Genomic DNA, 27,318 nt, shown 5'->3' on the forward strand with positions numbered 1-27,318 from the left:
ATGGAGTTAAGGTTTCAATTCGGTCCTACTTATAGTGACGACTGGCAGCTCCAACCACCTTTCAAGCTTGCTAGCCACGTACCTACACGTGTGTTACTCGTCGAGTAATATGAGATGGATGTGACAATTGTTTCTTTTGTTTTGTTTATTGTTTTTTGGATAATTTAAGTTTATTGATTTTGCTAGAATATATCATAGATCACATCAACCTACCTCAAGTTTATAAGTAAATAAATTAAGTCAATCTAGTAAACTCAATATCAAACGGTACATTTTTTACACAAAAAGTCCAACCCAAAACCACTATTGATCCTATTGTGACATGAATCGAACTCCATCTTACCAGAGGAAGTAAGTCTTTAATAAGATTTCTCATTTACTAGATCAATATTTTTGAACCGTATAGTATACCTCCATTGTTATGTGTTGGATTTACGGCTACGAGATAATCGGTCGGCAGGCCAACACACCCGAAAAACAATGCTAGAGAGCAAGAATGTCACGGAAGTAGTATTATTGCTAGAGTAAAAAATGAACTCTTTACAAGTGTGACCCCAAGGGTATTTATACATAGTCAGACGGTTGGAAAAAAAAAAAGGAAAAGATTAACAAATTGGGACTTAAGAAACCTTTCTAAACTAATTTAGGATTTATTTCCTAGTTGAGGAGATCTTATCTATCTTTCTTAATACGGAGTATTTGAAAAGGAAATCAATCCAAAAATCTAAAGTGGATCCCGAGGTGTTATTCTTCATAATTAAGTCACTCCTTCGTTGATTATCAACTACTCTCTTCCCGATTGCCTAGCGGACGGTCCCGACTAGGTACCCTACTTGAGTATCCATCATTATGATTATGATATATTGATATAGTCTACTCTTCTAGAAGGTATATTGCCTAAAATAGGTAGAAATCAATAAATTTATTTATAGTTAAATTGAAAATCTTAAAGATCAAGAATTTAATTTCCAATCACTAAATTGGATAGACATTTTGACTACTTTTTCAGTGATCGCAAAATTTTAGCAGTCAATTCAAAATTTGGAAATGTTTGCTTCTCTTATGTTGGGAAGGTAGACAATGATAAAGAAGAAAATGGAAGGAAAAAAAGAAAAAAGGAAAAAAAAAAAAAAAAGACTTTTTCTTTTGGTTTGCTTCTCTTATGAGGTACTTTTACATTTATTTGTTTTTAACTCTTTTTTTCCCGGTTCACACTTTTTTTGGCCAAAAAGCCATGGTTTCTACTTTCTACTTTCTAGCAATCATGGTTACAATATTTTCTTTTCATTTTTTGTTTTCGACCATTTATGGTTGAAAATTTAGAATTTCTTTTTAGACAATTTATAGATTTGAGAGTTTATATACTTACAAATAAATGAAATAATAGATTGAGTAATGCTATTTATCTTTTTTTTTTTAATTTTCATAATTTTTCTCATGACATGACACTATTTGATTAGTTACTTTAATTTTAATTTTTTTTATTAAAAAGTGGTGGAATCAGCCAATTCATGGCCCCCAATAATCATAAGACATGTCATGGAGGAAATTTAGGAGGGGTAAGAAACATATTCCTAATAGATTATATACCTATTGCAAAATTGAGTGTTGATTAAACGAAATTAAAGAAAAACAATGCAGAGCCAATTTAAATAAAAAGACGTCATTTTAGACCAACTCTACAATACTAGATAAACTCTTATCAACAATATAATTTGTGGGCAATTTATATCGTGGATCAAGGTCCACATAACATTACAGACCTTGGATCGAAACGATGTCTTTGTGTTAGATTTTAACAAATTATTATGTAGTTTCCCGTTCTTCATGTCATTACACAACTATTAATCTATTTCAAGTACATAATTCATAATTTTAAGGTGTATAATTTCATAACACAAAAACTCACAACACAAGGCACATACACATGTTATATATTTATTTATTTTCAAATTTGATTTAGGTAAAGAATTTATGTTCTACAGACACATAATTTCACAACACAAGACATAAACTCATAACATATAACACACAATATGTTGTGTGTTACACAACTACTAATCTATTCCAAGTACAGAATTCATACTCTTAATGTACAGAATTTCATAACAGAAGTCGCGAAGTGGGTTCACAACGATAGCTTGTGTCTTGTGTAATTCATACTCAAGGTACAAAATTTAATAACACAAAGACACAAAAACTCAAAACACAAGATAATATACATGATTTATAGTTTAAAAAAAATGTAAGGACAAACAAATGATCGCCGTCAAAATGAAAGTTCAAAAACAACGTCGTACATGATCAGAGTCTACAATGCAATGTAGATCCTAGTCCACGGTATAAGGATTGTAATTTTTGTTATCCATCATTTTTGACTTATGGGGGAACCTTGCCAAGATATCGGGCCTAATCCATAATCAATCATGAAAAGCCCATTTAGAAAGATTATGCCGTTCCAAATTCCAACGGCTAGTGACGTTTACGGCTCCAACACGCTCTAACGGTCATTTTTTTTGGGCACAATCAAACCCTATTATCAGTCCTATAAAACCTTCGTCTCAATCTCGATTCACCATTTCATATCTCTCCGCTTATTGTTTCTGTCAGAAATTGGCCTAGAAATTTTGGTTTTCTGTCGCCTTCTTGATCTGAAAGCAAGGGTTTGTTCTAATGGAGACTCCATCATCAACCAGAAGAGTAACCAGATCGCAGACCAAGGCTGCCGCCGCCGCTTCTGCCACCACCATCAACACCATCCCCATTTCAAGTCAGTATCTTTCATTTAATCTTTTTTTATACATTAGGTTTTTAATTTAGTTTAGACTAATCCTAAACCTTAGAATTCGTGTCTAAGAGTCTTAAATCTAGACTCTAACTTGGGAAGTTCTTGATTTGGTTTGCGATTTTCCTGGGAATTCTTGAATTCGTTTACAAATTTCTTTCTTGTTTTTTTTGGGTTCAGAGAGATTTGAAGAATCTGAGAAGAAGGGGAATGGGAAGCAGAAAGAAAGGTCGGCCCTGTTTGACATCACCAACGATTCACCCATCATAGGGCTGGCAATGGTGACACCATCATCAGGCGTGTCCAAGAAGAGGGTGATCATTGGGCAGATAACTCCTGGGTCAGGGGAGGCACTGTTGAGGGGGCAAGTCAAGAACTTGTTGCAGAAGGTTGAAGAAGAGGCTGATGATTTCTGTAAAGTCTCATTGGACCACAACAGGCCTCTCATTCATCTTCAAGGCTTTGTTAACTCTCCCTTGTGCCTTCTTGCCCCAACTCCTGCAAACACCCCTCATCTCAACCCCTCTGAAAATGGCCTCCCTTCTGTAACCCCTTCCCCAGTTGAAGAAACAATCATCATCTCTCAGGTATTCTAAAATCTTGAAGAAAAGATGTTTGTTTGTTTGTTTGTTTGTTCTATCTTTATTGAATTATTGGTTATAAAGTTTGATTCTTTTTGAAAATTAGATGATTATTGGGAAGAAAGAATCTGAAACTGAGGAGAGTAATGTGACAAGGTCACTCCTGCTGGATTTTTCTGAGAAATCAACAGATGATGTTTCATCGGATTGTTCTTCAATGCTGACATACGAGGGGGACATTAGAGGAAGTAAAAATGCAGGTGAGGATGATGTTTCATCCGTTTGGTCGATTCAGGCGAATGCAAGTACTGTAGATGATGATGAGGATGAGGAGGATGAATGTGTTGAAGAAGTTGATGAGGAATGTGATGATGAAGAGGTGGGAGGAGAAGATGATGATGATGATGATGGACTGGTTGAAGAGCTTTGCAGAGGAATCAGTAAGATTGGCATTAATGCTAAATTTGCAGGGAAGCATACACGATTCGTGTACAACAGCGACGGTGAGCTTGAAGGCGAGGAGGAGGAGGATGAGAGTGCTGACGGTGATGGAGCGGTGGCCGCCCCCTCACCGCTGCGGTTGAAGGGCTTGCCGACGCCAAAAGGAAAGCACCTCCGTTTCCCTGAGGAAGAAAACTGAAATCAAACTCCCTTATTAAGAACCTATTTTTTGTTGTTTGTTTGTTTGATTGTTGTCTGTGACTCCTCTCCCCTCTCTATGGGGTGTCTGCTTTTAGTTACTTTTAGTTACTGCATACCATCCTTTTGGTATAAATGTTATATTCTCAATTAAAAGAACCATTATAATCAAGGAATCTTCTCAATACTTTTACACATTAAACTACTATGTAATTGTTGTCATGGATTAAGATATATATGGTGATTGAAACTGGGCACATGTATGCATGTGTATCTCTTTCAATCCAGACAAAATTTTCTAATCTCCAATTCCACATACCCTCTCAATATTCTTTTCAGTGACAATGAAAACCCACAATTATTATCTCTGATTGTGCCCACGTAATAAATCCTACTTTGCGACTTCAATAAGATTCTAAAATATAAATCAGACTTTATATATAATTATGAAACTCATTGTCTAACTCACGCAAGTACAGTGTGGTTTGATAACATCACTGTTACTGTTGTAAATGGAAGGTGACAAGTTCGTGTTGAGCTTGATACTATAGATAGGTTAGATTGTAGTTATTTAACGCCAATAAAATAACAGCAGGTTTTGGTTATAGATTCCCAGGCTTTATTTATATATATACCCATCATATTATATCAACTAACTACATATGATCATGGAGAAAAGCAAAGAAACGAGGAGGTCTAGAGGTCCGAGGACGAGAATGATTAGCAGCCCTTTCTGCCGCATGTCGTCGAGGATAAACGGCGGCGGCGGCGGCTGCTGCACCCGGAAAACCCGCGTCTCGTTGCTCGATCGGTTTCGGGACGCCGTGTTACGGCTCATCATGCTGTCTGCTCTCTCCAAGGCCGCTAACAATAAGCAGGAATGCGGCGGCAGGTCGTCGTCCTCGTCGGTTTACGAGCAGAGCCCGCTGGCGGCGGCCTATTATTACGGCCCTTACGAGCCTCACCACAGTGAAGCAGTAGCTGATTGCATAGAGTTCTTCAAGAAGTCCGCCGCCACTGCTCATCAAGAGAGAGGCGGCGGAGATGATGATGACGCTGCCACGGCGACGGCGGCGGAGGTTGTCAGCCCCGGCAGACTGATGTTCTGCTCCGGCTTATCGGGCTGACGGCCGGCTGATTCTTAGTCTGAGAATTCAGTTAGTTCCACTGAATCGTAAATCCATTTCCCTGTAACTCTGCAAGTGTGCCAAAAGAGAGAATTGAAGAAATTGTATTGTAGAAATTAATATAAATTTCCATTAATATTAGCATGTGATGTATTGATTTTTCTTGGTATATAAGAAGAAAATATAAATAAATTTTATTTCAAATATTAAGTTTATATTTACGTCGTATTTACCAATCGTCTAATATCTTGGGTTACATTATAATTAAAAATTTTAAATTTTTACTATTTCATCTAAATTCCTTAAATTATAAATTTATTTATCCATAATAATTTATTCAACAATAATGGTTTAACTAAATGAGCACTGAACAAAATATCTAAAGGACTGATATCGTTGGTAGAAGTGATTGAAGGGGGAGAGAGGGGTTCTGCTACAAAGTGGAAACAATTGGCTAAAGAAGCTGTTGATGAAGGTGAAAGCTCCGACAAGAACATTAAGGAGTTTGTGTTTGCTATTTCTTCTTCTATGTAACGCCAATCAATGAACTGCTGGACTTACACTAAATTTATAAATTGCCATATAAGAGATCAATGTATTACCATATCCATATAATTGTACTGTTCCAAATTTCAAACCAATTACCACAATCACAAATCTATTTTTATTTAATTCACATATGTTAATCTCTTAAATTCAATCATTAACGCGTTCAAATTTTTAATACGAACACGAACATGATTTGTTAACGGATTAAATAGGTTGATACAATATACACATTTTGTTAATAGGTTTCGGGTTCAGGTCGTATCGACACGACATGACACAAAACTCGTTTAAACCCATTAACCCTATTAATATATTAAAAAAAAAAAGTTAAGTTATATATAAAAAAAGAAATTCATCCTTAGTCATGTTCATGATATTTTTTTTTTTTGTAATCTCATTCATGACAAATTTGTGTAAATGGGTTAACACGATAATATTAACGAGTTAAACGAGTTGACCCGTTAAAACACGAAACAAAACGGGTCAGGGTGTTAATCCGTTAATGACTCGGGACATGTTAAGGCTAAACACTAATCTGTTATTTTTGTGTCCGATTTCGTATTGTGTTAACGTGTTGTATTCATAATTGCCAAGTCTATTTAACCATAATATATTATTCAACCACATATATTATCAACAGTTCAACACCGACAACACATTTAATCGTCACAACATAATCAATAATGAGACAGGAATAATTATACATTTCCAAATTTTAAAAATAAGGAATAAAGAATCTTGATTAGTATGTATAGATAAAAAAAAAATGACAAAAAAGGTCCAAGAAATAGGGTGATCGATAGAGATCATGAAACAGGCTGAACAGTACTAGTTCTACATATGGGGCAAGTCTGATGAAGTACCAACCAAATAGTAATGCAATCTGAATGAAATTTATGGTTGCATGGGCAGAGAACGGTGGAGATGTCGCCTTTCTGGAAACCAGTGATACAAATAACGCATTCATTCCCTCTCTCTTCTCCTTTTACGCTCCCTTCCTCGAAACTTTTAATATTTAACCTTACTTCTGGAATTACTTGTGCTTCCACATTAACGTTGTTGCCGCCAGTGCTCCCTCCCGCCCGTCTGTTGCGCGGTTGCGCCGCCGCAGTTGTAGGTGGCCTGCTGACGAGACACCAACACAGACATACAAACCACAAACAAACGCCTACCACTATAATGAGGAAATAAAAAGGACCCACGTGCATGTAATCGTCCTCCATATCTAGCAATCTAGCAGAATAGAAAACTCCACCGTTCAGTAGATAATTTGTGGAGAAGAAGACAAGAATAGAATACTCTACTCATTCGTGAATATATATATAGAATAATATTAGTCTATTACTAATAGGAATAGGATACAATCCAAGAGACATGGCTCCATCCCTGACCTAATAATAATGACAGCTTAAAAATATTTTTTGGCCCATTATATATAGTTCATTTTTATTAAATTTAATGCCTTATTTTGTAGTAATGCTAAATAATCGCCCTAAAATTTCTTTTTAATTTTCCTATTAACGTGGCGCTATCTAATTGATTACTTTAGTGTTTAATTAAAAATATGTGTAGTCTGTCAATTTACGACATTCAATGAGTATAAGTCTCATGAGATAATATTAGAAAAAAATTTGGAGTGCAAACATTTTCTCTTATTTTATTATTGATAAATTTTATTTATTTACTCCATATGTCTCATGGCCCGAATATTGGATTAGGATATTTTCCCAACCCGACCCACAATGTTCCAGCACGGTTTGGGGTTTAACGAATATTTGATTTCAATGCTTTCACGTTAATTAGAAGGGAAGACTGGAAGAGGAGCTTGACGAATAATTTGCCCTTCTCCACCCGCTTAATCTTTGCTAAAATCCTCCTACAACAGCAATGGCGGGTACTGTAATACATTACATTTTCGCTGTCAATTTCTGTTTTGAGTTTCATCTCAGCATTAATTCCTCACGCGTGATTGAGTTGCAACTCAGGTGGACAACCGGAGAGGGAAGACAAGGTTTCGCTGGAACTAACCGAAGAGATTCTACAGAGCATGGAAGTCGGCGTCACCTTTCGCGATTATGTATGTTTTCTCTATATTTATTTGTATATCAATCAATATAGAAAAGAAGCTATTCTGAAGTCGGAAAACTTATCTATTTCTTTTAGCATTTCAAAGATTTAGCTATTCTAATAGATAGTTTCTGGTTGGTATTAGCTTCTGAAACCCTAGATAAATGCCACCTGAGTTCAAATTGTAGTAATAATGTTGGTTTATTTGTGTTCAGTTGGTTAGTAAAACTTTAGCTTTTTGCTATGCTTTTTTAAGTGTAAAATTTGCATTTATTGGGACCTCCATGGTACAAAGATTCTTTCTTCCCTCTACAATTGAAGTTGTGGGGAAACAATACGCTTAATTTAGGAACCAGGCGTCCATTGTATAATGGGAAAGGAATAGAATGGAACAGGGGGGACATGTTTTTTTAATGCCAAGAGAGCTACTGAACTATGGATGTCTGCTAAGTGCTAACGCAACCAGTGATATATCTTACCCTATGCAGAATGGAAGAATCAGTTCAATGGATTTTCATAAGACATCACCTTACCTGGTCACTGCCAGTGATGATGAATCCATTCGTTTGTATGATGTTGCAACAGCAGCGTAAGAATTTTACATTTTGGCTTTGATCAAGTTAAGTTACCATTACCTGTCATCTACTGGTCCTGCATTTTGTTTGATAGGTTTAGTAATTCAAACTTTAGTCTGGCTTCAAAATTTTTATTAAGGTTTTACAACTTTATTTAAAATTAGCGGGACGTGGAGAACTATGTGGTTTGACTTTATTGGGTGTGATTGATGATTGATATTTTTCGAATGTGTAATATTCTTCAGTTCGTTTCAATTATATTGCCAGGTGTTTGAAGACAATTAATAGCAAAAAGTATGGTGTTGATCTGGTTAGCTTTACTTCCCATCCAACAACTGTAATATACTCTTCAAAGAATGGGTGGGATGGTAAGTTATATTAGATGTCTTGTATACAAGTTGTAGAAAACCAAAAATCACTTCATTTTAAAATGATTTCAGAATCTCTGCGGCTTCTCTCGTTGCATGATAACAAATATTTGCGGTATTTCAAGGGTCATCATGACAGGTGCAGGAATTACAAAACTATTAATGTATATCAACCTTCAATTTACTCCACATAACACAGGCACCATAATTGGGATGCTATATCTTTGACTTGCAGGGTTGCCTCACTTAGTATGTGCTCCAGAAAGGAGTGCTTTATTTCTGGCTCACTTGATCGAACTGTTATGCTCTGGGACCAAAGAGCTGAAAAATGCCAGGTAAAAACTAAGCAAGCGCTTATCCATGCTTCTTTCACATTGAGACTTATAAATGATGTTCTCTCTGCTCTTAGGGCCTTCTACGTACACAAGGAAGACCAGCTACTGCTTATGATGAGCAAGGGCTTGTTTTTGCAATTGCTTTTGGTGGATACATAAGAATGTTTGATTCACGCAAGTATGAAAAGGTTTGCAACTAAACCCGAAAATGATTCACATTTTCTAGTACATTATTTTGCTTCTGAACCTGAACTCTTAGCATTCATTAATTTGTCAAAAGTTACATCCTTGAAGGGCCCATTCGAAATATTTTCAGTTGGTGGAGATGTATCTGATGCAAATGTTGTCAAGTTCAGTAGTGATGGCAAACTTATGCTTTTGACAACTTCGGACGGAAAAATTCATGTCCTTGATTCATTCCGTGGCACACTTGTGAGTTGTTTCCTCCAAATCCTTGGAAATGCTTTTAGACATTAGTGGGTTTTATGAAATCAATTCTTTTTCTGAGTCTTATTAGTGATAAATATGTTCCAGTTGTCAACATATAATGTCAAGCCTGTGTCATCCGATTCAACCTTGGATGCAACTTTTAGTCCAGAAGGAATGTTTGTTATATCAGGTAATACACAGTTTTCTTTATCTGCAGGTTGCAGTTATGTATGTTGCTTCTGCGAATTAAATATATGATGTGATGCTACATATGGCATATGGTTGCTGCTCTATCTTTTGTCAAGGCACTCTATCTTCATACATACAGAATATCCTTTTGTCCTCCTCCCCCTCCTTCAGCCTGAGTGTGTTGATGAATATGATGATTAGCTGCAAAGGCACTTGTATATGTATTCCTTGAAATTGAGAAGGCATTGTTTAAGTACAAGTAAATGAACCTATGTGCATTTGCTCTGCAGCTTGGCTTTGTCACATTATGCCCTTAGAATTGAGGGTTAGGGAGAGAGTGGAGGAGGGAATCATGTGCCAAATATTTCGCTCTAAGCTAAGATTTTTAAATAAGACAAAATGCAGGCTGATATTTGAAACCATATGTTGTCCAAGAAATTGATAGGAGGAAGACAGGAGAAGGACATACAAGGAAACCTTGATATATATTGAATTAGGAGTGCAAATAAGGAAATTAGTACTCAAGGATTACTTAAATGACTAATTCCAGGATAAAAGGCACCTGGAATTTTTCCAGGATAAGCTAATCATTCTATATATATATTAGTAGTGTAGAGATTTATAAAATCTTATAAAATAATAAAATCTTATAAAATATTATAGAACTCATATTATTGTATAGAATTTTAGAGATATAATCATAGTCATACAATCAAGTAGATCTTCACGGTCCATTGAAGATGTGGAATAAGTATAAATAACCTCATAGGCCTCATTTTGTAACAATAGATGTGGAATAAGTATAAATACCCTCATAGGCCTCATTTTGTAACAATCTAAGTTATCCAGTTGCTAAAATGAAAATGAAGGAGTCGCAATGATGAATAAAAAGAAAATAGTTGAAATAAAAATGAAGGAGTCGCAAATGAAGAAAATAGGAGAAGAAAAAAGGTCAAAAGGGTTTATTTTTAAAACATTACTAAACAGAACTTGCTTGATTGTGGCGGTTGACCGGAACTTAACTGTCAGAAATTTAAGGGGCTATATATTTAAGGGGCTATATAGAAACCCTTTAGGTTCCGGATGAGGGTTATTCGCGGCAGATCTGGATGACAGACCCCTACTGTGGTTAGGGATGACATGGGGTCCAACTCAGGTATTTGCCCCTGTAGCCGCGCATTTCTTTCAAGCCGAACAAAAGAAGAAGGGTCCGCATTTCTTTCAAAGCCGAACAAAAAAAGAAAGGCATTGATTTGAGACCAGCTAGCTTGTTATGTTGGAACAAAAAAGAAGAAAATGACCTGAAATCAAGAAGTGGTCCGACCAGCTTGTTATGTCCGAGTGACAATTCTACTAGCCAACCCATTCTCTCACTCAGAGTTGCCAATTGTAAAAAGAAATAGAGTAAAGAGAAAGAGTTAATCAATCAGTTATACCAATAGGTTATGTGTTTCCAATTTCTTTTCAATGTCTGTTACAAACATGATATTATAAATAATGTAATTGGCTGATTGCAACAAAAATATTATCAAAAGCACACATCTGTTATGAATAAATGTAATAGTTTGAAGGTTACTAGGAAACCTTGACATTTATTCAATTTGGTGTGCAAACTAGGAAATTTGTACTTAAAAGGATTACTTAAATGACCAATTCCAGGATAAAGGCACCTGTTATTTTTCCAGGATAAGCTAACCATTCTAGATATAGTGATGAATTGACAATTGTTTCTGGCACCTTGTACTTGCTGTTTAAATTGGTTAGGAACTTAGGACCCAGGAAATAAAGGAAAACTAATATAATCTAATGTTGGCCTTGTATGATACTATGGTTCTGAATGTCTGTGATTGTTTCATGGTTCCTTAAACTTCCTCACACAGACACATATCTCCACAAGTATTTATATTTTAAAATATGAAATTAATAAAGAATATTCCTTTCAGACCCCTAAATCACATTAGTTTTTTTCCCTTGATACTTGACAGGTTCAGGGGATGGCAGTGTCTATGCTTGGAGTGTTCGGAGTGGCAAAGAAGTACGTGTCCAGTGTCCTAGACATTTAGATAAATATATTCAACCTCTGGCTCATATTTGTTTATCATGTCTATCAGGTTGCTTGTTGGATGAGTACAGATTCTGAACCTCCGGTTATAAGATGGGCTCCAGGAAGCTTGATGTATGTTACTGGTTCTTCTGAACTATCATTTTGGGTTCCAGACTTATCAAAATTGGCTGCTTATGTGGGAAGGAAATAGGAGCTTCTCCTAAATGCTCCCCTATTATTTTTTTCCCTGGGTCTCAGCTTTTGAGAGGTACTTTATCGAGCATTAACCACTCATGCGCATGGCAGAAATATTCCTTTCCATTATAGTTAGTACATGGTGCATCAGAGAACAGTGCTGGACTTTCGACATGCCTTTCTTGCTGCAACTTTCCTTGGATCTTTACCCCCTGGAAGTCAACTCTTGAAGTTTCATCTGCACATTTGCTCTGGTTAATGGATGAGACTAAATATGCTCATCAGCCAGTCTTTGGGTACTAAAATGTCATGTAATACAGCTCTTTTACCTTGTTGATTGTATATTTAGGATTCTAGCTAGTTTAGTTTCTAAATTATACTATTCCAATTACTATCTGCATTAACTTGTGATTGTAATTATTCAAAACACTCAAGGCACATTGTGAACACTTACACACTTGCGCAATGACATACTTGTTGGGCTCTTAGGGTCAAACATCCATGAAATGCATAAATTATGAATTGCATGTGTAAAATAACTAGTAAGAAACAATTGTGAAACTAAAAATAATATATTATTTTTCTTATCTAATTTGTACTGCGTAATTTTAATTAAATACGGATATACACATTTAAAAATTTAACTGGCAAGAACTAACAGCTATGCCATGGACTCAGATCTACCTTACAAGGTAGATTCAGGTTAAAATACACAATTTATATATTGAATATTCACAATTTGAATCAGTATGTAAATTGTTGATGGGGATATGAGATTCCGGGGTCCATTTTATTGGTAAAGTATTGACCCAAGTGGGTGTGGTGAAGGAAGGAGGTTGGCCCAAGTCTTATTGGACTAAGAAGACAGGGGCATGGTGGTCCAAAAAGGTACAAAAGAGGAGAAAAAAGAAGTTTCCGGGGCATGGTGGTCCAAAAAGGTACAAAAGAGGAGAAAAAAGAAGTTTCCGGGGCAGAACCGTTGGCAGCCAATATATTAGTCCGATATCTTCGGGCGGGGCAGCCTTGACCGCCAGCCATTGGCTGGCGGCGGGTCCCCCCGTCCATCTCAGGCCATAGCACGGCTAGCGGGGGTGGTGTGCCCCCGGGCATGTCAACGGCGCCCCCCACCCCCCCCCCCTTCCCGACTCCCGAGGGGGTGCGAGACGGTGCGTTGCAGTGTTCGGAATGGTGCGGTATGGCATGGTGGGATAAGGTATGACATGGGGGTTAGTAATTGACCCTTCCGGCTAGCGCATGGCCAGTGATACAAACCCAGCGGACTCCGATCCCCATGGAATGACGTGACTAGCGAGGACCATGCGCCTCCGGCGCACCATCGGGCCCTCACTGACTGGGGGTGGTAGTGAGAGGTAAGGAGGGGTGGTAAAGGTGGGAGAGAGGGTGGAGACGTGAGTGAAGGCATGAGGTATGCATGGGACACGTGGAAGATAGATGCGGAAGGCGGGTTGATGTCGTACACTTGTCGACAATCTAGAAGGCCCTGCACACCATATAAGGCATCATTCTCTCCCTTCAAAGGGGGCAACACAGACACGACCAACACTACCGTCTAGCTTCACTCGTGGACTTTGTTCTTTGTATTTGGGCCACGCCATTTTAGGCCTGATCCTCGGGGCGTGCTATCACTTGAGCACAAATACTATATATAAATTGTGTACTATAGATTCGAGTCCATAAAATAATTTGCGAGCCGGCCCATTTGGCAGACTTTGACAAGTATTTAATTTGAATTAGGATTCTTATTTCAACCTTAATTGAGTGATTAAAAGGTTGTAGTTAGAAGGATTTGTCTTTGTTGAGGAATTCTAATTCTAATGAAGATGTTGGACGCCGAAGATTTGTTATTACAAATTCTGCTTGGATTGCCCCCAGATCTGTTCTGCGCCTCCAATGCGTCTCCAAGCAGTGGCTTTCCATCCTGTGAGCATATAGCGATTAATGTGCAATCCAACTATCAGTCCAGCCCCAAATTCTGGCGCCTCCATCGTCACGGGACTCTTTTGCCCCCCTCCAATGCAGATTCCCTTCCCCGGCGACGGACTCTTTTGCCCCCCTCCAATGCAGATTCCCTTCCCCGCCGTGCCGCAGCTTGTAGCTCTGCCGCCAAATGAAAAACGGCAACATATAACAATCGTCAACGTAGTAATCGTATGTTGGGAAAAATCCCACCACCTGTGACAAATAAAATCACAGGACCGACAAGAGCGCAAATACGATATGGTGCAAACCAACCAAAATAAATAACAGACACAAGGGACACAAGATTTACGTGCAAAACTCCAAAACCACGGGGAAAAACCACGGACCACCACCAACACAATATTCCACTATAACAAATCTTGGGTACAAAGTTGCTGGGTACCACTCGAGCCAAACACCCTAAAAATCATCAAATACAACAACTAGGCCAAATCTTGAGTACAAAGTTGCTGGCTACCACCCGAGCCAAACACCATAAAAATCATCAAATACAACAACTAGGCCAAATACAATATATCACGTTCACAGGCCTAAAAGGGATACCAACTCGTACTCAGAATATTCAACCACCACGAACAAGGTGAAAAGAATACAAATACAAATATTACGAGCTTACCCAAAACGATGATGCCTAGAACAAACACTGACCTCTCCAAATATTTGATGAAGAAAAGTACCCCAAAGATCTCCGGCAAACTCACGGCAAATTCATCAGATGTGCGACAAAACCTGCCGACACACGCCGCCGCCGTCCCAAATCCACGATAAAGTAGCACAAAAAGAAGAAGAAATAGACGTTGCTCCTTCAACTGCTGCATACGATCGTGAAAAGAGAAAGAAAGAAAAACTGAATTTTTTCTTTCTTTTTGGCCTACTGCTTCTGCCGAAAAGAAAAGGAATAAATGTGTAATGTGTAGAAGTGTCTGATGTAGTGGTGAGGAAACAATGAATTTTCCCTCCTTTTATAGATGCAGGCAGCCACATTGGAAATGAAGAAAGCTAATTAATTCATCAATTTCCTCCCATAAACCTTAGGAAATCTCCTCCCAACAACCTTAGGAAACCTCTTCCCATAATCTTTAGGAAATCTCCTCCCATAAACCTTAGGAAACCTCTTCCCAAGTTCCCTTAGGAAATTTCTTCCCAAGTTCATCCAAAGCAAACTTTTGCCCAACAACTTCATCCCAACATCCACTCTTTGACTTCTACCCAATAACCCATTCTCTAACCCAAACAATTGTCAGCAAACTTTTCCATCAAGCTAACAAATATTGCGGTGGAATAGGCTTGGTCCAAAATGAGCTATTTACCACATAGGAGGGAAGCCCCAACCCAACATCGTATTCCAGGAGTAGAGAGTGAGGGCAAATATGTTAGTACCGTTGCCATAGCTTTTGATCCTTCCAAGTCCAATCACTACAAGCCGGTGTGCGTTTGTGGATATTATCTAGCGTGGGTGTTTTCCTCGGAATCAAGGGTTTGGAGGAACACGGGTACGCCACTACCCCGGAGTTTAGGTTTAGATTTGTATAGCACTTGTAACCCCTATTTGAATGGGGCAATTCATTGGTATCTTTATAAGAACGAGTTTGTGTGCTTCAATATTGATAGTTGTGAGCTTAGGCCAATGCCTTGTATTTCATGTGTAAATAATGAGCCGGGAGGGTGCAAGTATTTGGGTGAGTGTGGAGGGCATTTGCATTTCATAGGTAGGCATGAGCAGTTGTTGAATGTTTTTGAAATGCAGAATGACTATTCTCAGTGGGTTTTCAAGTATCGAGTTGATTTGGGTTATGTTGAAAAGTGTCATATTTAAAAAAAAAAGGATAATGATGATAAGGTTATAAATGTTTGTAATCTATTTGTGTGACAATTGTTATTTCATCTTATTTTTTCTTTCTTAATCAAACTTACAAAATCAAATCAAAAGCCCACTATTAAGAATGCCCCTTATATATGGACTTGCTCCAAGGCCAATGGGATAAATCGAGTTAATTTAATTTCAAAACTCAACATCAAATTGTACACTTCTGTGCAAGAGTCAAATTGTAGTGAAGCAACAAAGAATATGAGAAAATACAAAATTCATTGATATTTCTTTGCGTTTGTCAATAAACCTTCAACTACTTGTTCACCAATTGGGTAGAAAAGTTGGTTATGGCATTACAATTACAATGGAACAATAATGTAAGCATATGGATTTACAAACAACTTGCACAATTAAATGAAACAAAATTACTAATAGTAGTTATTGTCTAAAAAAATTTCTAGAAAGCACGTCAAGTGACTTGAAAAATAAGAAAATATTACTATTATTTTTATAAGAGAGTTGGATTCATGATTATGAGACACAATCCCTAATTAATACTAACACAATATTCATAAATTGATGTCCCTTAAATTAATACAGTGCTTTAACATTGTGCGTATTTCTTATTCCCAAAGGGTGAAGGACATTGAGATTACAATGAACTCTTTCTGAACACTCCATAATCTGCAATGGGTAGACATTGAGATTACAATGAACTCTTTCTGAACACTCCATAATCTGCAATGGGTCTGTCATCCTCAGCCATCTCCAAATCGCCTGCGAATAAACGCAACCGGAGCCCATATAGCGTTTCTACGAATGCCCTAAAATGTCTTACAGTCATGTCTCTGTTAACATATGCAATCAAGCTATTCCCCTCGGTCGAAGGTCCTGCAGCAGCTAATCTTGGTTTAATGGTGAGTGGTACTCTTGGAGGACTTGGAGGGGGAGCTGAGACGGTGAGCGCTGGTTCCCCTCCTCCGGGAAAGGGCGCCGGGAACGGCTGCAGGTATTCCTCGTTCTGTGCTGTTCAAGAACACGTCAATATGACGAATAAACATTTAATCGTCCCAAACCCTACCATTGAATATAACAGTTTGATTTCCTGCCTAAATTCCAGTGCGATCTTCGAGCAACTGTATGCCTTGAAAAGTGTGTATCTCCTCAATGGAGGAAAGGGAAAATACAGTATGAACTTCGGCTGTGATGCGCATTCTGAAAACTGAAAATTAAAGAAAAAGAAAAGAAGGAATTGAAGAAAAGAGAGAGCCTCTTCTTCCACTATATAGAGTATAGACGACGATATACTCTATATTAATGGTTTAGTGGGCTAGTTCATGGTTCTATTTCACCAAACTTATTTAGAAATTTATATTTTATTTTAAACTACTAATAAATTATAAATTATATTTGATAATGTTTCAAAAATAAACCTTTTTGATCTTTTTTCATCTCCATTTTTTTTATTCATCATTGTGACTCCTTCATTTTTATTTGAGTAACTGGATCACTTAGATTGTTACAAAATGAGGTCTATAAAGTTATTTATACTTATTCCACATCTTCAATAAACGGTGAAAGATCTACTTGATCGTATAACTATGATTATATATCTCTAAAATCTTCTCTAAAATTCTATACAATAATATGAGTTCTATAATATTTTATAGGGAAAATGACACTTTTTCCCCCTGAGTTATATACCTATAGCATTTTTGCCCCCTAAATTATTGAAGTGGTTGTTTTCCCCCCTGAAATGTTAAATGGACATATTTACCCATTCAACTAAATATTTAATTTATTTTTTTTCTCCAACAAATTATGACCATAATTTGGTTCAAACCAAACAAACACTATAGCAACCAAACCGAAATATTCCAATTACAATTTAGAATCGAAATCCGATATTTAGAGTTTATTAAAATCGTGAACCAGAATGGACGGTTCATGTTCCGAACTGAAAAAATAAAATACATATATTGTTGAATTTATACTATTTTAAAATAAAAAATAAAATTTTAAAATAAAGACGGTTCAAAATCGCGAATCGGATCCAGAACCGCCGATTCACGGTTCAAGATTCAATTTTTTTGATACATAATTTTAATAAATTGACATTTAAATATTGGATTCTAGATCTGAATTATAACCAAAAACTATTAATTCGATTACTATAGTATCCGATTCAATTCAAAGCGAACCGTGGTCATCCCTACGTATACGCAATAATTTGTTGGAGAAGTAAAATAAATAAAATATTTACTTTAAGGGTATAAATGTCAATTGAATATATCAGGGGGAAAAAGCACCACTTTTAGAATAACTGAGGGGGCTAATGTGCTTACCTAAATAATTGAGGGGGAAAAAGTGCTATAAGTATATAACTCAGGGGTAAAAAGTGCCATTTTCCCTATTTTATATGATTTTATTGTTTTATAAGATTTTATAAATCTCTACACTACAAATAATGTGCGATCAGTGCGGTCGCACCAATAGTTATGAAAATATGCACCAACAATGGTAGGAAATAGACAACACAAATATGCACCATTAGGTACACATCACCCAAAAAAACACTATTAAGTATGCATAAAAGCACCACACAGTGTTCGAAAATGCACAATTAGGTGTGGGGAGTTATGGTGCATTATTTTGGGTGTGTTGTGCGTTTGTTGGGTGTATTTGTGCATTTTATTGTTGTGCATTTTTCTAACACTATTTGTGTCTTTTGTTAACACTATTGGTGCATTTTTCAAGCGATCGCACGGAAAAGCACGACCGCATTTGAGCAGACTTATATATATATATATATATATATATATATATATATATATATATATATATATATATATATATATATAGAGAGAGAGAGAGAGAGAGAGAGAGAAGGGATCAGGTGCGAGTGGACTCACATTAAGCATTAATCTAACGCACTTAAAAGTACAAAACACACGTACATTAAGCACACAAACAAAACACCTTAAGGGGTCGTTTGGTTCACGGAATGTAAGATTACCTTAAGGAATGTTAGATTGCTAGGAATGTTAGATTACTGGGAATGTTAGATTCCTGTGTTTGGTTAAAATTGGGGTATGTAATATAATGATGTTTGGTTTAGGGTTATCTTTTATACACACTATCATATCCTTAACATATTTTCATATATTTTAATAAATTTAAAAATTAAAATAAATAAATAAGATAACGGTATCATATATAATCACATGATTTTAAAATATTAACTAAAATCTTGAACTTGAGAAACAAAATTATTTTATAAACTAACATAACATAATAAAAATAAATAAATATATATATAACTAACTAACATAACCAAGGTTATCTTAGATTACCTAAGATTTTGAAGGGAATCACATTCCCTTCAAAATCCTATGTGGAGGGAATGTGACATTCCTTGGGAATGTTACATTCCCTGAGATAATATGAACCAAACACCGGAATGTGAGCTTTGGAATGTCACATTCCCTTGATTATCTTATATAACCTGAACCAAACGCCCCCTAAGAACACAACCTCATGCACTTTAAGCACAAAGCCTCATGCATTTTGGGTTCCATACTTATCAAAATTGGCTGCTTATGTGGGAAGGAAATAGGAGCTTCTCCTGAATGCTCCCCTATTATTTTTTTCCCTGGGTCTCTTCTGCGCCTCCAATGCGTCTCCAAGCAGTGGCTTTCCATCCTATCCAACCCCAAATTCCGGCGCCTCCATTCCCGTCGCTCTTCCGCCGTCGTCACGGGACTCTTGTTCCCCCCCTCCAATGCAGATTCCATTCCCCGTCGTGCCGCAGCTTGTAGCTCTGCCGCCAAATGAAAAACGGCAACATATAACAATCGCAAACCGCCTAATGGAGGTGTGCGATGGCAGGTTTGTGGTAAGTCTCAGTTCTTGCAACGGATTGTTATGCATAGGGTTATCAGATGAGAATGTGTTATTTGTGAAAAGCGAATATTATGTGTACAACCTCACCACCAATCAATGTGTTATTATGACTATTCTCAGTGGGTTTTCAAGTATCGAGTTGATTTGGGTTATGTGGCAAGATTTTACCCTCTGATGGATAGGGATAGTGATTGGTATAGATTTTCCATAAATTTTCTACTTACAGGTGGTGATGAAGAAGAAGGAGGAGAAGGGCTGGTGATTTCACTCCCTAATGGCAAAGTCATATTGTGGCGCTTGCACGATATGAGCATCACACAACTTGTTAGAGAGTTGTAATGAAATCCAACCCAACAGCTACAGGGGCTACTTCACCTCCAAACACATTCACACGCTTGCATTTGTATATTGAACCAGGAATATAATCTAAGGATGATCCATGATGAGGAGGAATTACATATTTCGTGCATTAATTATATTAGTTTTTTTTTTTTTTTTTTTTTAAGAAAAGAGTGTCATGCATTTTTTTTAAAAAATAAAGGATTAAGTTACATTATATTTACTAAGACTATGTGGTCTAATGGTATCCGGGTTGGACTTTCATTGCCTCAGTGGAGGCGTTATTGGTTCTTTGTGTTTCAGTAGGTTGAGAAAGTATATGAACAGATACTACAATGTAATAGAGCCGGTAACTTTCAAAAAAAAAAAAGTTACATTATATTTTTTCAGTTATTAATTATATTAGTAATGTTTTTTTTTTTGAAAGGTGTCATTTTTTAAAAAAAACAAAGGATAATGATGATACGGTTATAAATATTTGTAATTTACTTGTTTTATGCTAACCAATATTTGTAATTTACTTGTGTGGTTTATGCTAACCTCAAAATTGAATGGGCCATTGTGTTTAATAAAGTTTTAAATTTATATTTATTAATGTAAATGGGTTAATTTTTAAATTTGAAATGAGGGTTAAATAAGTTATTGAATTGTACGCAATAATGTAATTGAACCATTAAATCTAAAATGAAAATAAAAAAAATTGAGTCCTTTAATTAAAAGGGTTTGGATTTTGGAGCTGAGGAACCTGGGTAATTTAGGTTTCTACAATAGTTATGCTGTGCAACCGTGTGCACCATGCATGGTGCACACGGTTGCAAAACGACGTCGTTTTGACTAAAAACACAAAGAAATAATAATTAAGTTTCGATTTTCCTCAACAGCATTATGTTGTTCATTTATTGTGGATTTTTAGTTCATTCATTGTGGATATTTAGTTTATTCATTGTGGATATTTAGTTCATTCATTCTGAATTTTGTATTATTCATTCACTATGGATATATAGTTATAAATTTGTGGATATATAGTTATGAATTTGTGGATATATAATTTAAATTATGCACAAAAAAATGCTATTGCCGGGAATCGAACCAGATTTTTTTTTTTTAGTGGGATGCGCGTTTTTAGTCAAAACAACGTCATTTTTGCAACCGTGTGTACCGTGTAGCACAGCATAATTTGCGAGGTTTCTATAGCACTTCTAGCCCCTATTTGAATATAATACAATTGGATTCCACAGTAGCAAAATACAATTGGATTCAAAACACATATATACACCTTATTTCTAAATAAAAATCATGAACCAAAAAAAGAATTTATACATTTGCAAAATGAAAGTTTATTACATTTGGTTTAGATTACTTTCATGTAGTCCATGGAGTTCATCAATCTTTTGTGTGAGTACTCAGAATCATTGACCAAGGATCACCAAAAAGATGAAGAGATAACATATAAGGAAACTTTTGACTAAGGACCATGATGGTGATATCCTCTCAATCAGCATTTGAACATCTGATGAAAACTTAGTTTATCTCATTGTGCTATTCTCTTTCTAATAATTATCAAACAGAATTCAAAATAGTGTCTTTGCGTGTGGCCTACGCCCCACCACGAAGATCTTTGCGCGTGTCCTACGCCCTAGAGCAAGAAGATTTGGAGGGCGGAGAAGCGGTTAGTGTGGGCCGTGACGACGTCATCACTCATCAGGGAGTTAGACGACGATGGTGAAGGCAAGCGCGACTCGGAACACGTCATCACTCATCAGGGAGTTAGACGACGATGGTGAAGGCAAGCGCGACTGGAAAGATGAAATGAATCCGAGTGAAATGGAGCTCAAGAAAATTCACAGAAATTGGGTATAGCTTTGTTTTCCCTTTTTGTTTTTGAATGTAATGAATGTATTAACCTATGTCCTATTATTATTAAAGTTACAAACAAGGCATTTCTGTGAGGAGGATTAGCCTTCAACTCTTGAAGCTGTAAGTTACAAACAAATCAATCGGGATCGTAGTTGATTATCCTCTATATATATATATATATATATATATATATATATAGAGGTGAGTTGGAGGCCATCTTGATATGAACTAGGTAGTATTGTTAAAACAAGTTAGTTTACTGTGCTAGTTCATGGTTCTATTTGGTAAGAACTTATTTAGAAGTTTATATCTTATTTTTAGTTACTAATAAGTATAAGTTTTGTTTGGTAATGTTTCACAAATAAATCTTTTTGACATTTTTTCATTCTTTTTTTTTTTTTATTCATCATTGCGACTCTTTCATTTTCATTTGAGCAAGTGGATCACTTAGATTGCTACAAAATGGGTCTATGAGGTTATTTATACTTATTCCACATCTTCAATGGACGGTGAAGATATGATCTACTTGATCGTATAACTATGATTATATCTCTAAAATCCTCTCTAAAATTCTATACAATAATATGAGTTCTATAATATTTTATTATTTTATAAATCTCTAAACTACTATATATATATATATATATATATATATATATATATATATATATATATATATATATATAGTAGAGTTCGGATGCGACAGCACCTTAATGTGCGGTCAATGCGGCCGCACCAATAGTTATGCAAATATGCACCAACAATGGTAGGAAATGGCTATGGACAACACAAATATGCACCATCAGGTACACAACACCCAAAAAAATACCATTATGTATGCATAAAAGCACCACACAGTGCTCGGAAATGCACAATTAGGTGTGGGGAGTTAGGGTGCATTATTTTGGGTGTTGTGTTTTTTTTGGTGTATTTGTGCATTTCATTGTTGTGCACTTTCCTAACACTATTGGTGCATTTTTCAAAATTAAAAAAGATATACCAACCGATAAACATAAGCAGAATAATGTAAGTAATAAAATAAAGAAACATATGTCTACGATACCATGAAACCAACTGACAATAAGAAAGCAAGTAAATGATTAAACCAAGCCCTAAGCGCTTGCTTTAGACCATACAGAAAACATTATATTTCAACAAGCAAACATGATTAGGAAATTGCTCATCTGTATATCTTGGAGTTATTTCTTTGTTCTTTTGCTTCTTTTCTTCTTCTTCTTTTTTTTTTTTCGCGTATTGCCCGCAATAATTCTTACTTTAGGCCTCTCAAATCTAAAATTTTTCTAGGTTAAATCATAAAACCAATATAATAGCGGAAAGAGCCTAGTTAAAATCAATTCTCTATCATCAATACTGTGATGAGTTTTTATATGAGCTATACTAAAATAGGAGGCGGATGAATTGAGGGAAGATATTTAAAATTTAAGCCACTGGGGAGAAGGTTATTGGTGGATTATCTATAATTCTTATCATTTAAATTTAAGAAGTGATGGGTCCTGCCAATCACTTTTAATTAAAATAAACAGAATGTTACAATATATATGATCAAAAATAATAAATGTATTAGTTACACTTGATCATTGTAACTCATTCAGCAGTCTGACAATCTCAAAATGAACTTTTGGTACAAAGTTTCAAATTATTTCTTTAACCATCTAATACCTAGCAATTATATCAGGATAATACACTTTTCTAGAGAATTTAAAAGTAAAATAAATAAATAAATGAAACACCTAAAAATCGAGTTATAAATATTGTTGACTAAATCACAATACATCAAGATTAAAAAATATTTAAAACAAAATATAAATCATATTTAATTAGATATCAATATCTTTTTTTTATCCGAACTAATTTAAATATCAAAACTTAAACAAGTTGCCGCGAATAGTCTAGTACACAACGTCTTTTCCCTTTTCTCGATTTGGCTATCACCGTAGAAGACTAGAAGTACACAGCGTCTTTTCCCTTTTCTCGATTGAGGATATTCACACAATTTAGCATATAAAGCAGCTGATTGAAGATTAACAGTCATCTACAATGGTAGTGTATGGAATGATGGCAAGTACCTTCCGCCGTTCCCAGAGAACCAGCGCTGCTGCCACTCACGGTCTCAGTTGCCCTCCAACTCTATCACTCTTCATTAAAAGAAAAGAACCTACAGGACCTTCACAGGTGGATAAAATTTTGATATTAACTAGGTAGTGTTGTTAAAACAAGCTAGTTTAGTGGGCTAGTTCATGGTTCTATTTAGAAAAACTTATTTAGAAGTTTATATTTTATTTTAAACTGCTAATAAATTATAAATTTTATTTGGTAATGTTTCAAAGATAAACCCTTTTGACCTTTTTTCTTCTCCAATTTTTTTTTTTTTATTCATCATTGTGACTCCTTCATTTTTATTTGAGTAACTGAATCACTTAGATTGTTACAAAATGAGGTCTATGAGGTTATTTATATTTATTCCACATCTTCAATAAACGGTGAAAGATCTACTTGATCGTATAACTATGATTATATATCTCTAAAATCTTCTCTAAAATTCTATACAATAATATGAGTTCTATAATATTTTATATGATTTTATTGTTTTATAAGATTTTATAAATCTCTACACTACTAATATATAGAATTTTAGTGTGGTCGTGTCTGTGTCGTTGAATCAATTTAATCCTCAGAATTAGTTATTGCTATTAGATTAAATTGATTCAACGACACAGATACGACCACACCGTCACACCTAATGACATGACCACATATGAGCGCTCTTCTATATACTGGAAGGAGAATGTGAGCGAAAATACTGTAAGAATCTTGATTAATGTGATTCATTGGATCTATCTAATCTAATGGTTTGTAATTGACCATATGACCACACCTAACAACATGGCCACATGTGATCACCCATATATATATATATATATATATATATATATATATATATATATATATATATATATATATATATATATATATATATATATATATATATATATATATATATATATATATATATATATATATATATATATATATATATATATATATATATATATATATATATATATATATATATGGAAGGGTTCATGTGCGGATATAGCTTCCCGTGCGGTTGTGCGATTAGATCTGAGCCGTAGATCAAATCTAAATCAACGGCTCAAATCAATGAAAATTAAAAAAAAAAAACATCAATGAAAATTTAAAAAAAAATGCGTGTTTGGAAGAAAGCCACGCACCTTAAGTGTTAGATCTTAAGCACAAACTCACGCACATTAAGTACAAAACTCACGCACATTAAGTACAAACTCACGCACATTAAGTACAAAATCCGCGCACATTGTTGGACAAGAAGACGCGTTTTTGGTAGACGCTTTTAGTTTTGGTAGACGCTTTTGGTCATTTAGACGTGCTGCATGCTTCTTCATCCAACACACATTAAGCACAATCTCATGCACATTAAGCACAAATCCTACGCAAATTAAGCACAAACTCCACTCACATTAAGAACAAATCTCACGCACCTTAAACACAAAAGTCCACACTTTAAGTTTTACTAACTACTCACATTAAGCACAACCCCACGCACATTAAGCACAAACTCACGCACCTTATGCACAAGACTCACGCATATTGTATACAAAACTCACGCACATTAATCACAGAACCGCTCACATTAATGTTGACCTAAATACAAAAATTACAAAATTGCCACCGTGTTTTTTTTTTAAATTTTGGTAATCCTGGACGTTGATCTAAGCGAGATGAATGGTCCAGATTAAACCGCACAACCGCACCTGAGCAACCTAACCGCACCAGAACCTAATTTTATACATACATACATACATACATATATATATATATATATATATATATATATATATATATATATATATATATATATATATATATATATATATATATATATATATATATATATAACTGAGACCTCTCTTGAGATGAAGGAGATTCACAACAATATTGCTACTTTATTATGATATGCTAGATCATGATTATACTAATAGTTTCATTTCAAAATGTTAAATTTTAATATGTAAACAAACCTATTTAAATTTAAAATTATTTAAATTTTATGAAGATGTCATTTTTAATCTTTTTACATTTATCAAAATATCAAAAAGCTAATTTTACCAAACATTTTTAAGCATAATCAGCTAACTTAACAGCTTTTCAGTTTTCAACTTCTAGCCTATAGCTTTTTAGCTACTTTTCAACTTTCAGCTAAGTTTTCCAAACATACCCCATAACCTGCCATCTTAGTTGGCCAAGAAACCTCCAATCCATCTCGCCTCGCTGCAAACTGTTGCCGAATGAGATCTTTTATTAATTGTGAAGTATTTTTATGCTGAAATAAACTTTTTATGCTAATTACAATGTCTAAAGGTTTAATTATTATTATTATTATTATTATTATTATTATTATTATTATTATTATTATTATTATTATTATTATGTGGGAAATGATGTAGGTGATTAAATATTGTTTTAAAAATAATTTATGTGTCAACTAATATTACATTTGACTCAGAAAAGTTAGTTTAGGTAAGTTTTTGGATGATATAATCCAATTTAATTTTTACAAAAATAAATAGTTTAATTTCTTCCCACCAATAAAGCTAACTTAGTGTAATAAACTCTTATTTTGAAATAATATTTACACCTAATTTAAGTCTTGTTTTGGTTTTGTACTTTTGTTTACCATATAGAGTTGGTGCTTTGTAGAGCATCTCCAACGGAGCTGCAAAACGGCATATTTCAACACCAAATCTCCATCCCTACAAAATATATTGCTCCAATGTGTAGCTGTAAAACGCCATAACGCCTTTTGTTTTGGCGTTAATGAACAGTGCTGCGCATCACGGTTCATCAACGACAATTTCAAATTTGACCGTTATTTGTTTATATAGAATTTTATTATTTTGTTAAATACTTATATTTAAAATTTGTATTATTAAATATAAATTATACCATTTTAAATATCTCACTGAGACGATCGAAACAAGACTAATATTGAATATATATTAATTAAAATAAAATTAATAATTTATGATAATTAAATGTATTAGATGTTTTATATTATATTATTATTGTGGAATAAATTAAACTTTTAAAAATATTATTACATTCAATTTTTAAAATAATTAATTTTATAAAAAAATTAATGTTAATAAAAATTATTATTTACATTACAATTTATATTTTATATTAAACTAATTAAGTTCGAACTAAATTATATTAAACTAAATAAATTTGAACTAATAATGGAAAAATAAAATTATTTTAGTGTAAAAGTTTGATGTTTTGGTGTAAATGGGTTGGCGATGAATAAAATTTGGTGTGAGAATATTCCTTCTGATGTGATATTTGCTGAAAAAATTTAGTGTTTTGGAGTTGGATGGGTTGGCAATCGTTATACCCTACACCACGGCGCGCCGCGCGCCTCCCAAAACGACGTCGCTTTGGGAGGCGCGGTAGGAAGTTGCTGTGAT

The 27,318-nt window shown here is 35.1% G+C and overlaps 3 protein-coding genes across 5 annotated transcripts; 2 read left to right on the plus strand and 1 right to left on the minus strand.

Moving 5' to 3' along the window:
- The first annotated feature begins 2,561 nt into the window (after positions 1-2,561).
- Positions 2,562-4,177, plus strand: LOC109177775. Its single transcript, XM_019327228.1, has 3 exons — positions 2,562-2,770; positions 2,966-3,372; positions 3,473-4,177. The coding sequence occupies exons 1-3, from the start codon at positions 2,674-2,676 to the stop codon at positions 4,004-4,006; spliced, it is 1,038 nt and encodes a 345-aa protein (XP_019182773.1). The 5' UTR covers positions 2,562-2,673; the 3' UTR covers positions 4,007-4,177.
- A 3,244-nt stretch (positions 4,178-7,421) lies between these two features.
- Positions 7,422-19,345, plus strand: LOC109177776 (WD repeat-containing protein 82-B). Of its 2 annotated transcripts, XM_019327230.1 has the most exons (12): positions 7,422-7,575; positions 7,667-7,758; positions 8,237-8,337; positions 8,591-8,691; positions 8,764-8,830; positions 8,927-9,026; positions 9,101-9,214; positions 9,321-9,458; positions 9,561-9,645; positions 11,630-11,679; positions 11,756-11,871; positions 19,283-19,345. In XM_019327230.1, exons 1-12 carry the CDS (start codon positions 7,569-7,571, stop codon positions 19,308-19,310), a joined length of 999 nt encoding a protein of 332 aa, XP_019182775.1. In that variant the 5' UTR covers positions 7,422-7,568; the 3' UTR covers positions 19,311-19,345. The 2 variants fall into 2 exon arrangements, with proteins under 2 accessions (XP_019182775.1, XP_019182774.1); XM_019327229.1 differs by lacking the exon at positions 19,283-19,345 and having other exon boundaries at positions 7,426-7,575; positions 11,756-12,354.
- On the minus strand, positions 13,596-14,798 carry LOC109177778. Of its 2 annotated transcripts, none has more exons than XR_002053634.1 (2): positions 14,501-14,798; positions 13,596-14,001 (listed from the first exon to the last, which is right to left on the minus strand). XR_002053634.1 is itself a non-coding variant. In XM_019327233.1 (2 exons), the coding sequence occupies exons 1-2, from the start codon at positions 14,700-14,702 to the stop codon at positions 13,749-13,751; spliced, it is 423 nt and encodes a 140-aa protein (XP_019182778.1). In that variant the 5' UTR covers positions 14,703-14,798; the 3' UTR covers positions 13,596-13,748. The 2 variants fall into 2 exon arrangements, 1 of the variants encoding a protein (XP_019182778.1); XM_019327233.1 differs by having other exon boundaries at positions 14,533-14,798.
- Positions 19,346-27,318: the final 7,973 nt, after the last annotated feature.

The sequence above is a fragment of the Ipomoea nil genome, unplaced genomic scaffold (assembly GCF_001879475.1).
Source record: "Ipomoea nil cultivar Tokyo-kokei standard unplaced genomic scaffold, Asagao_1.1 scaffold0805, whole genome shotgun sequence".
NCBI lineage: Eukaryota > Viridiplantae > Streptophyta > Magnoliopsida > Solanales > Convolvulaceae > Ipomoea > Ipomoea nil.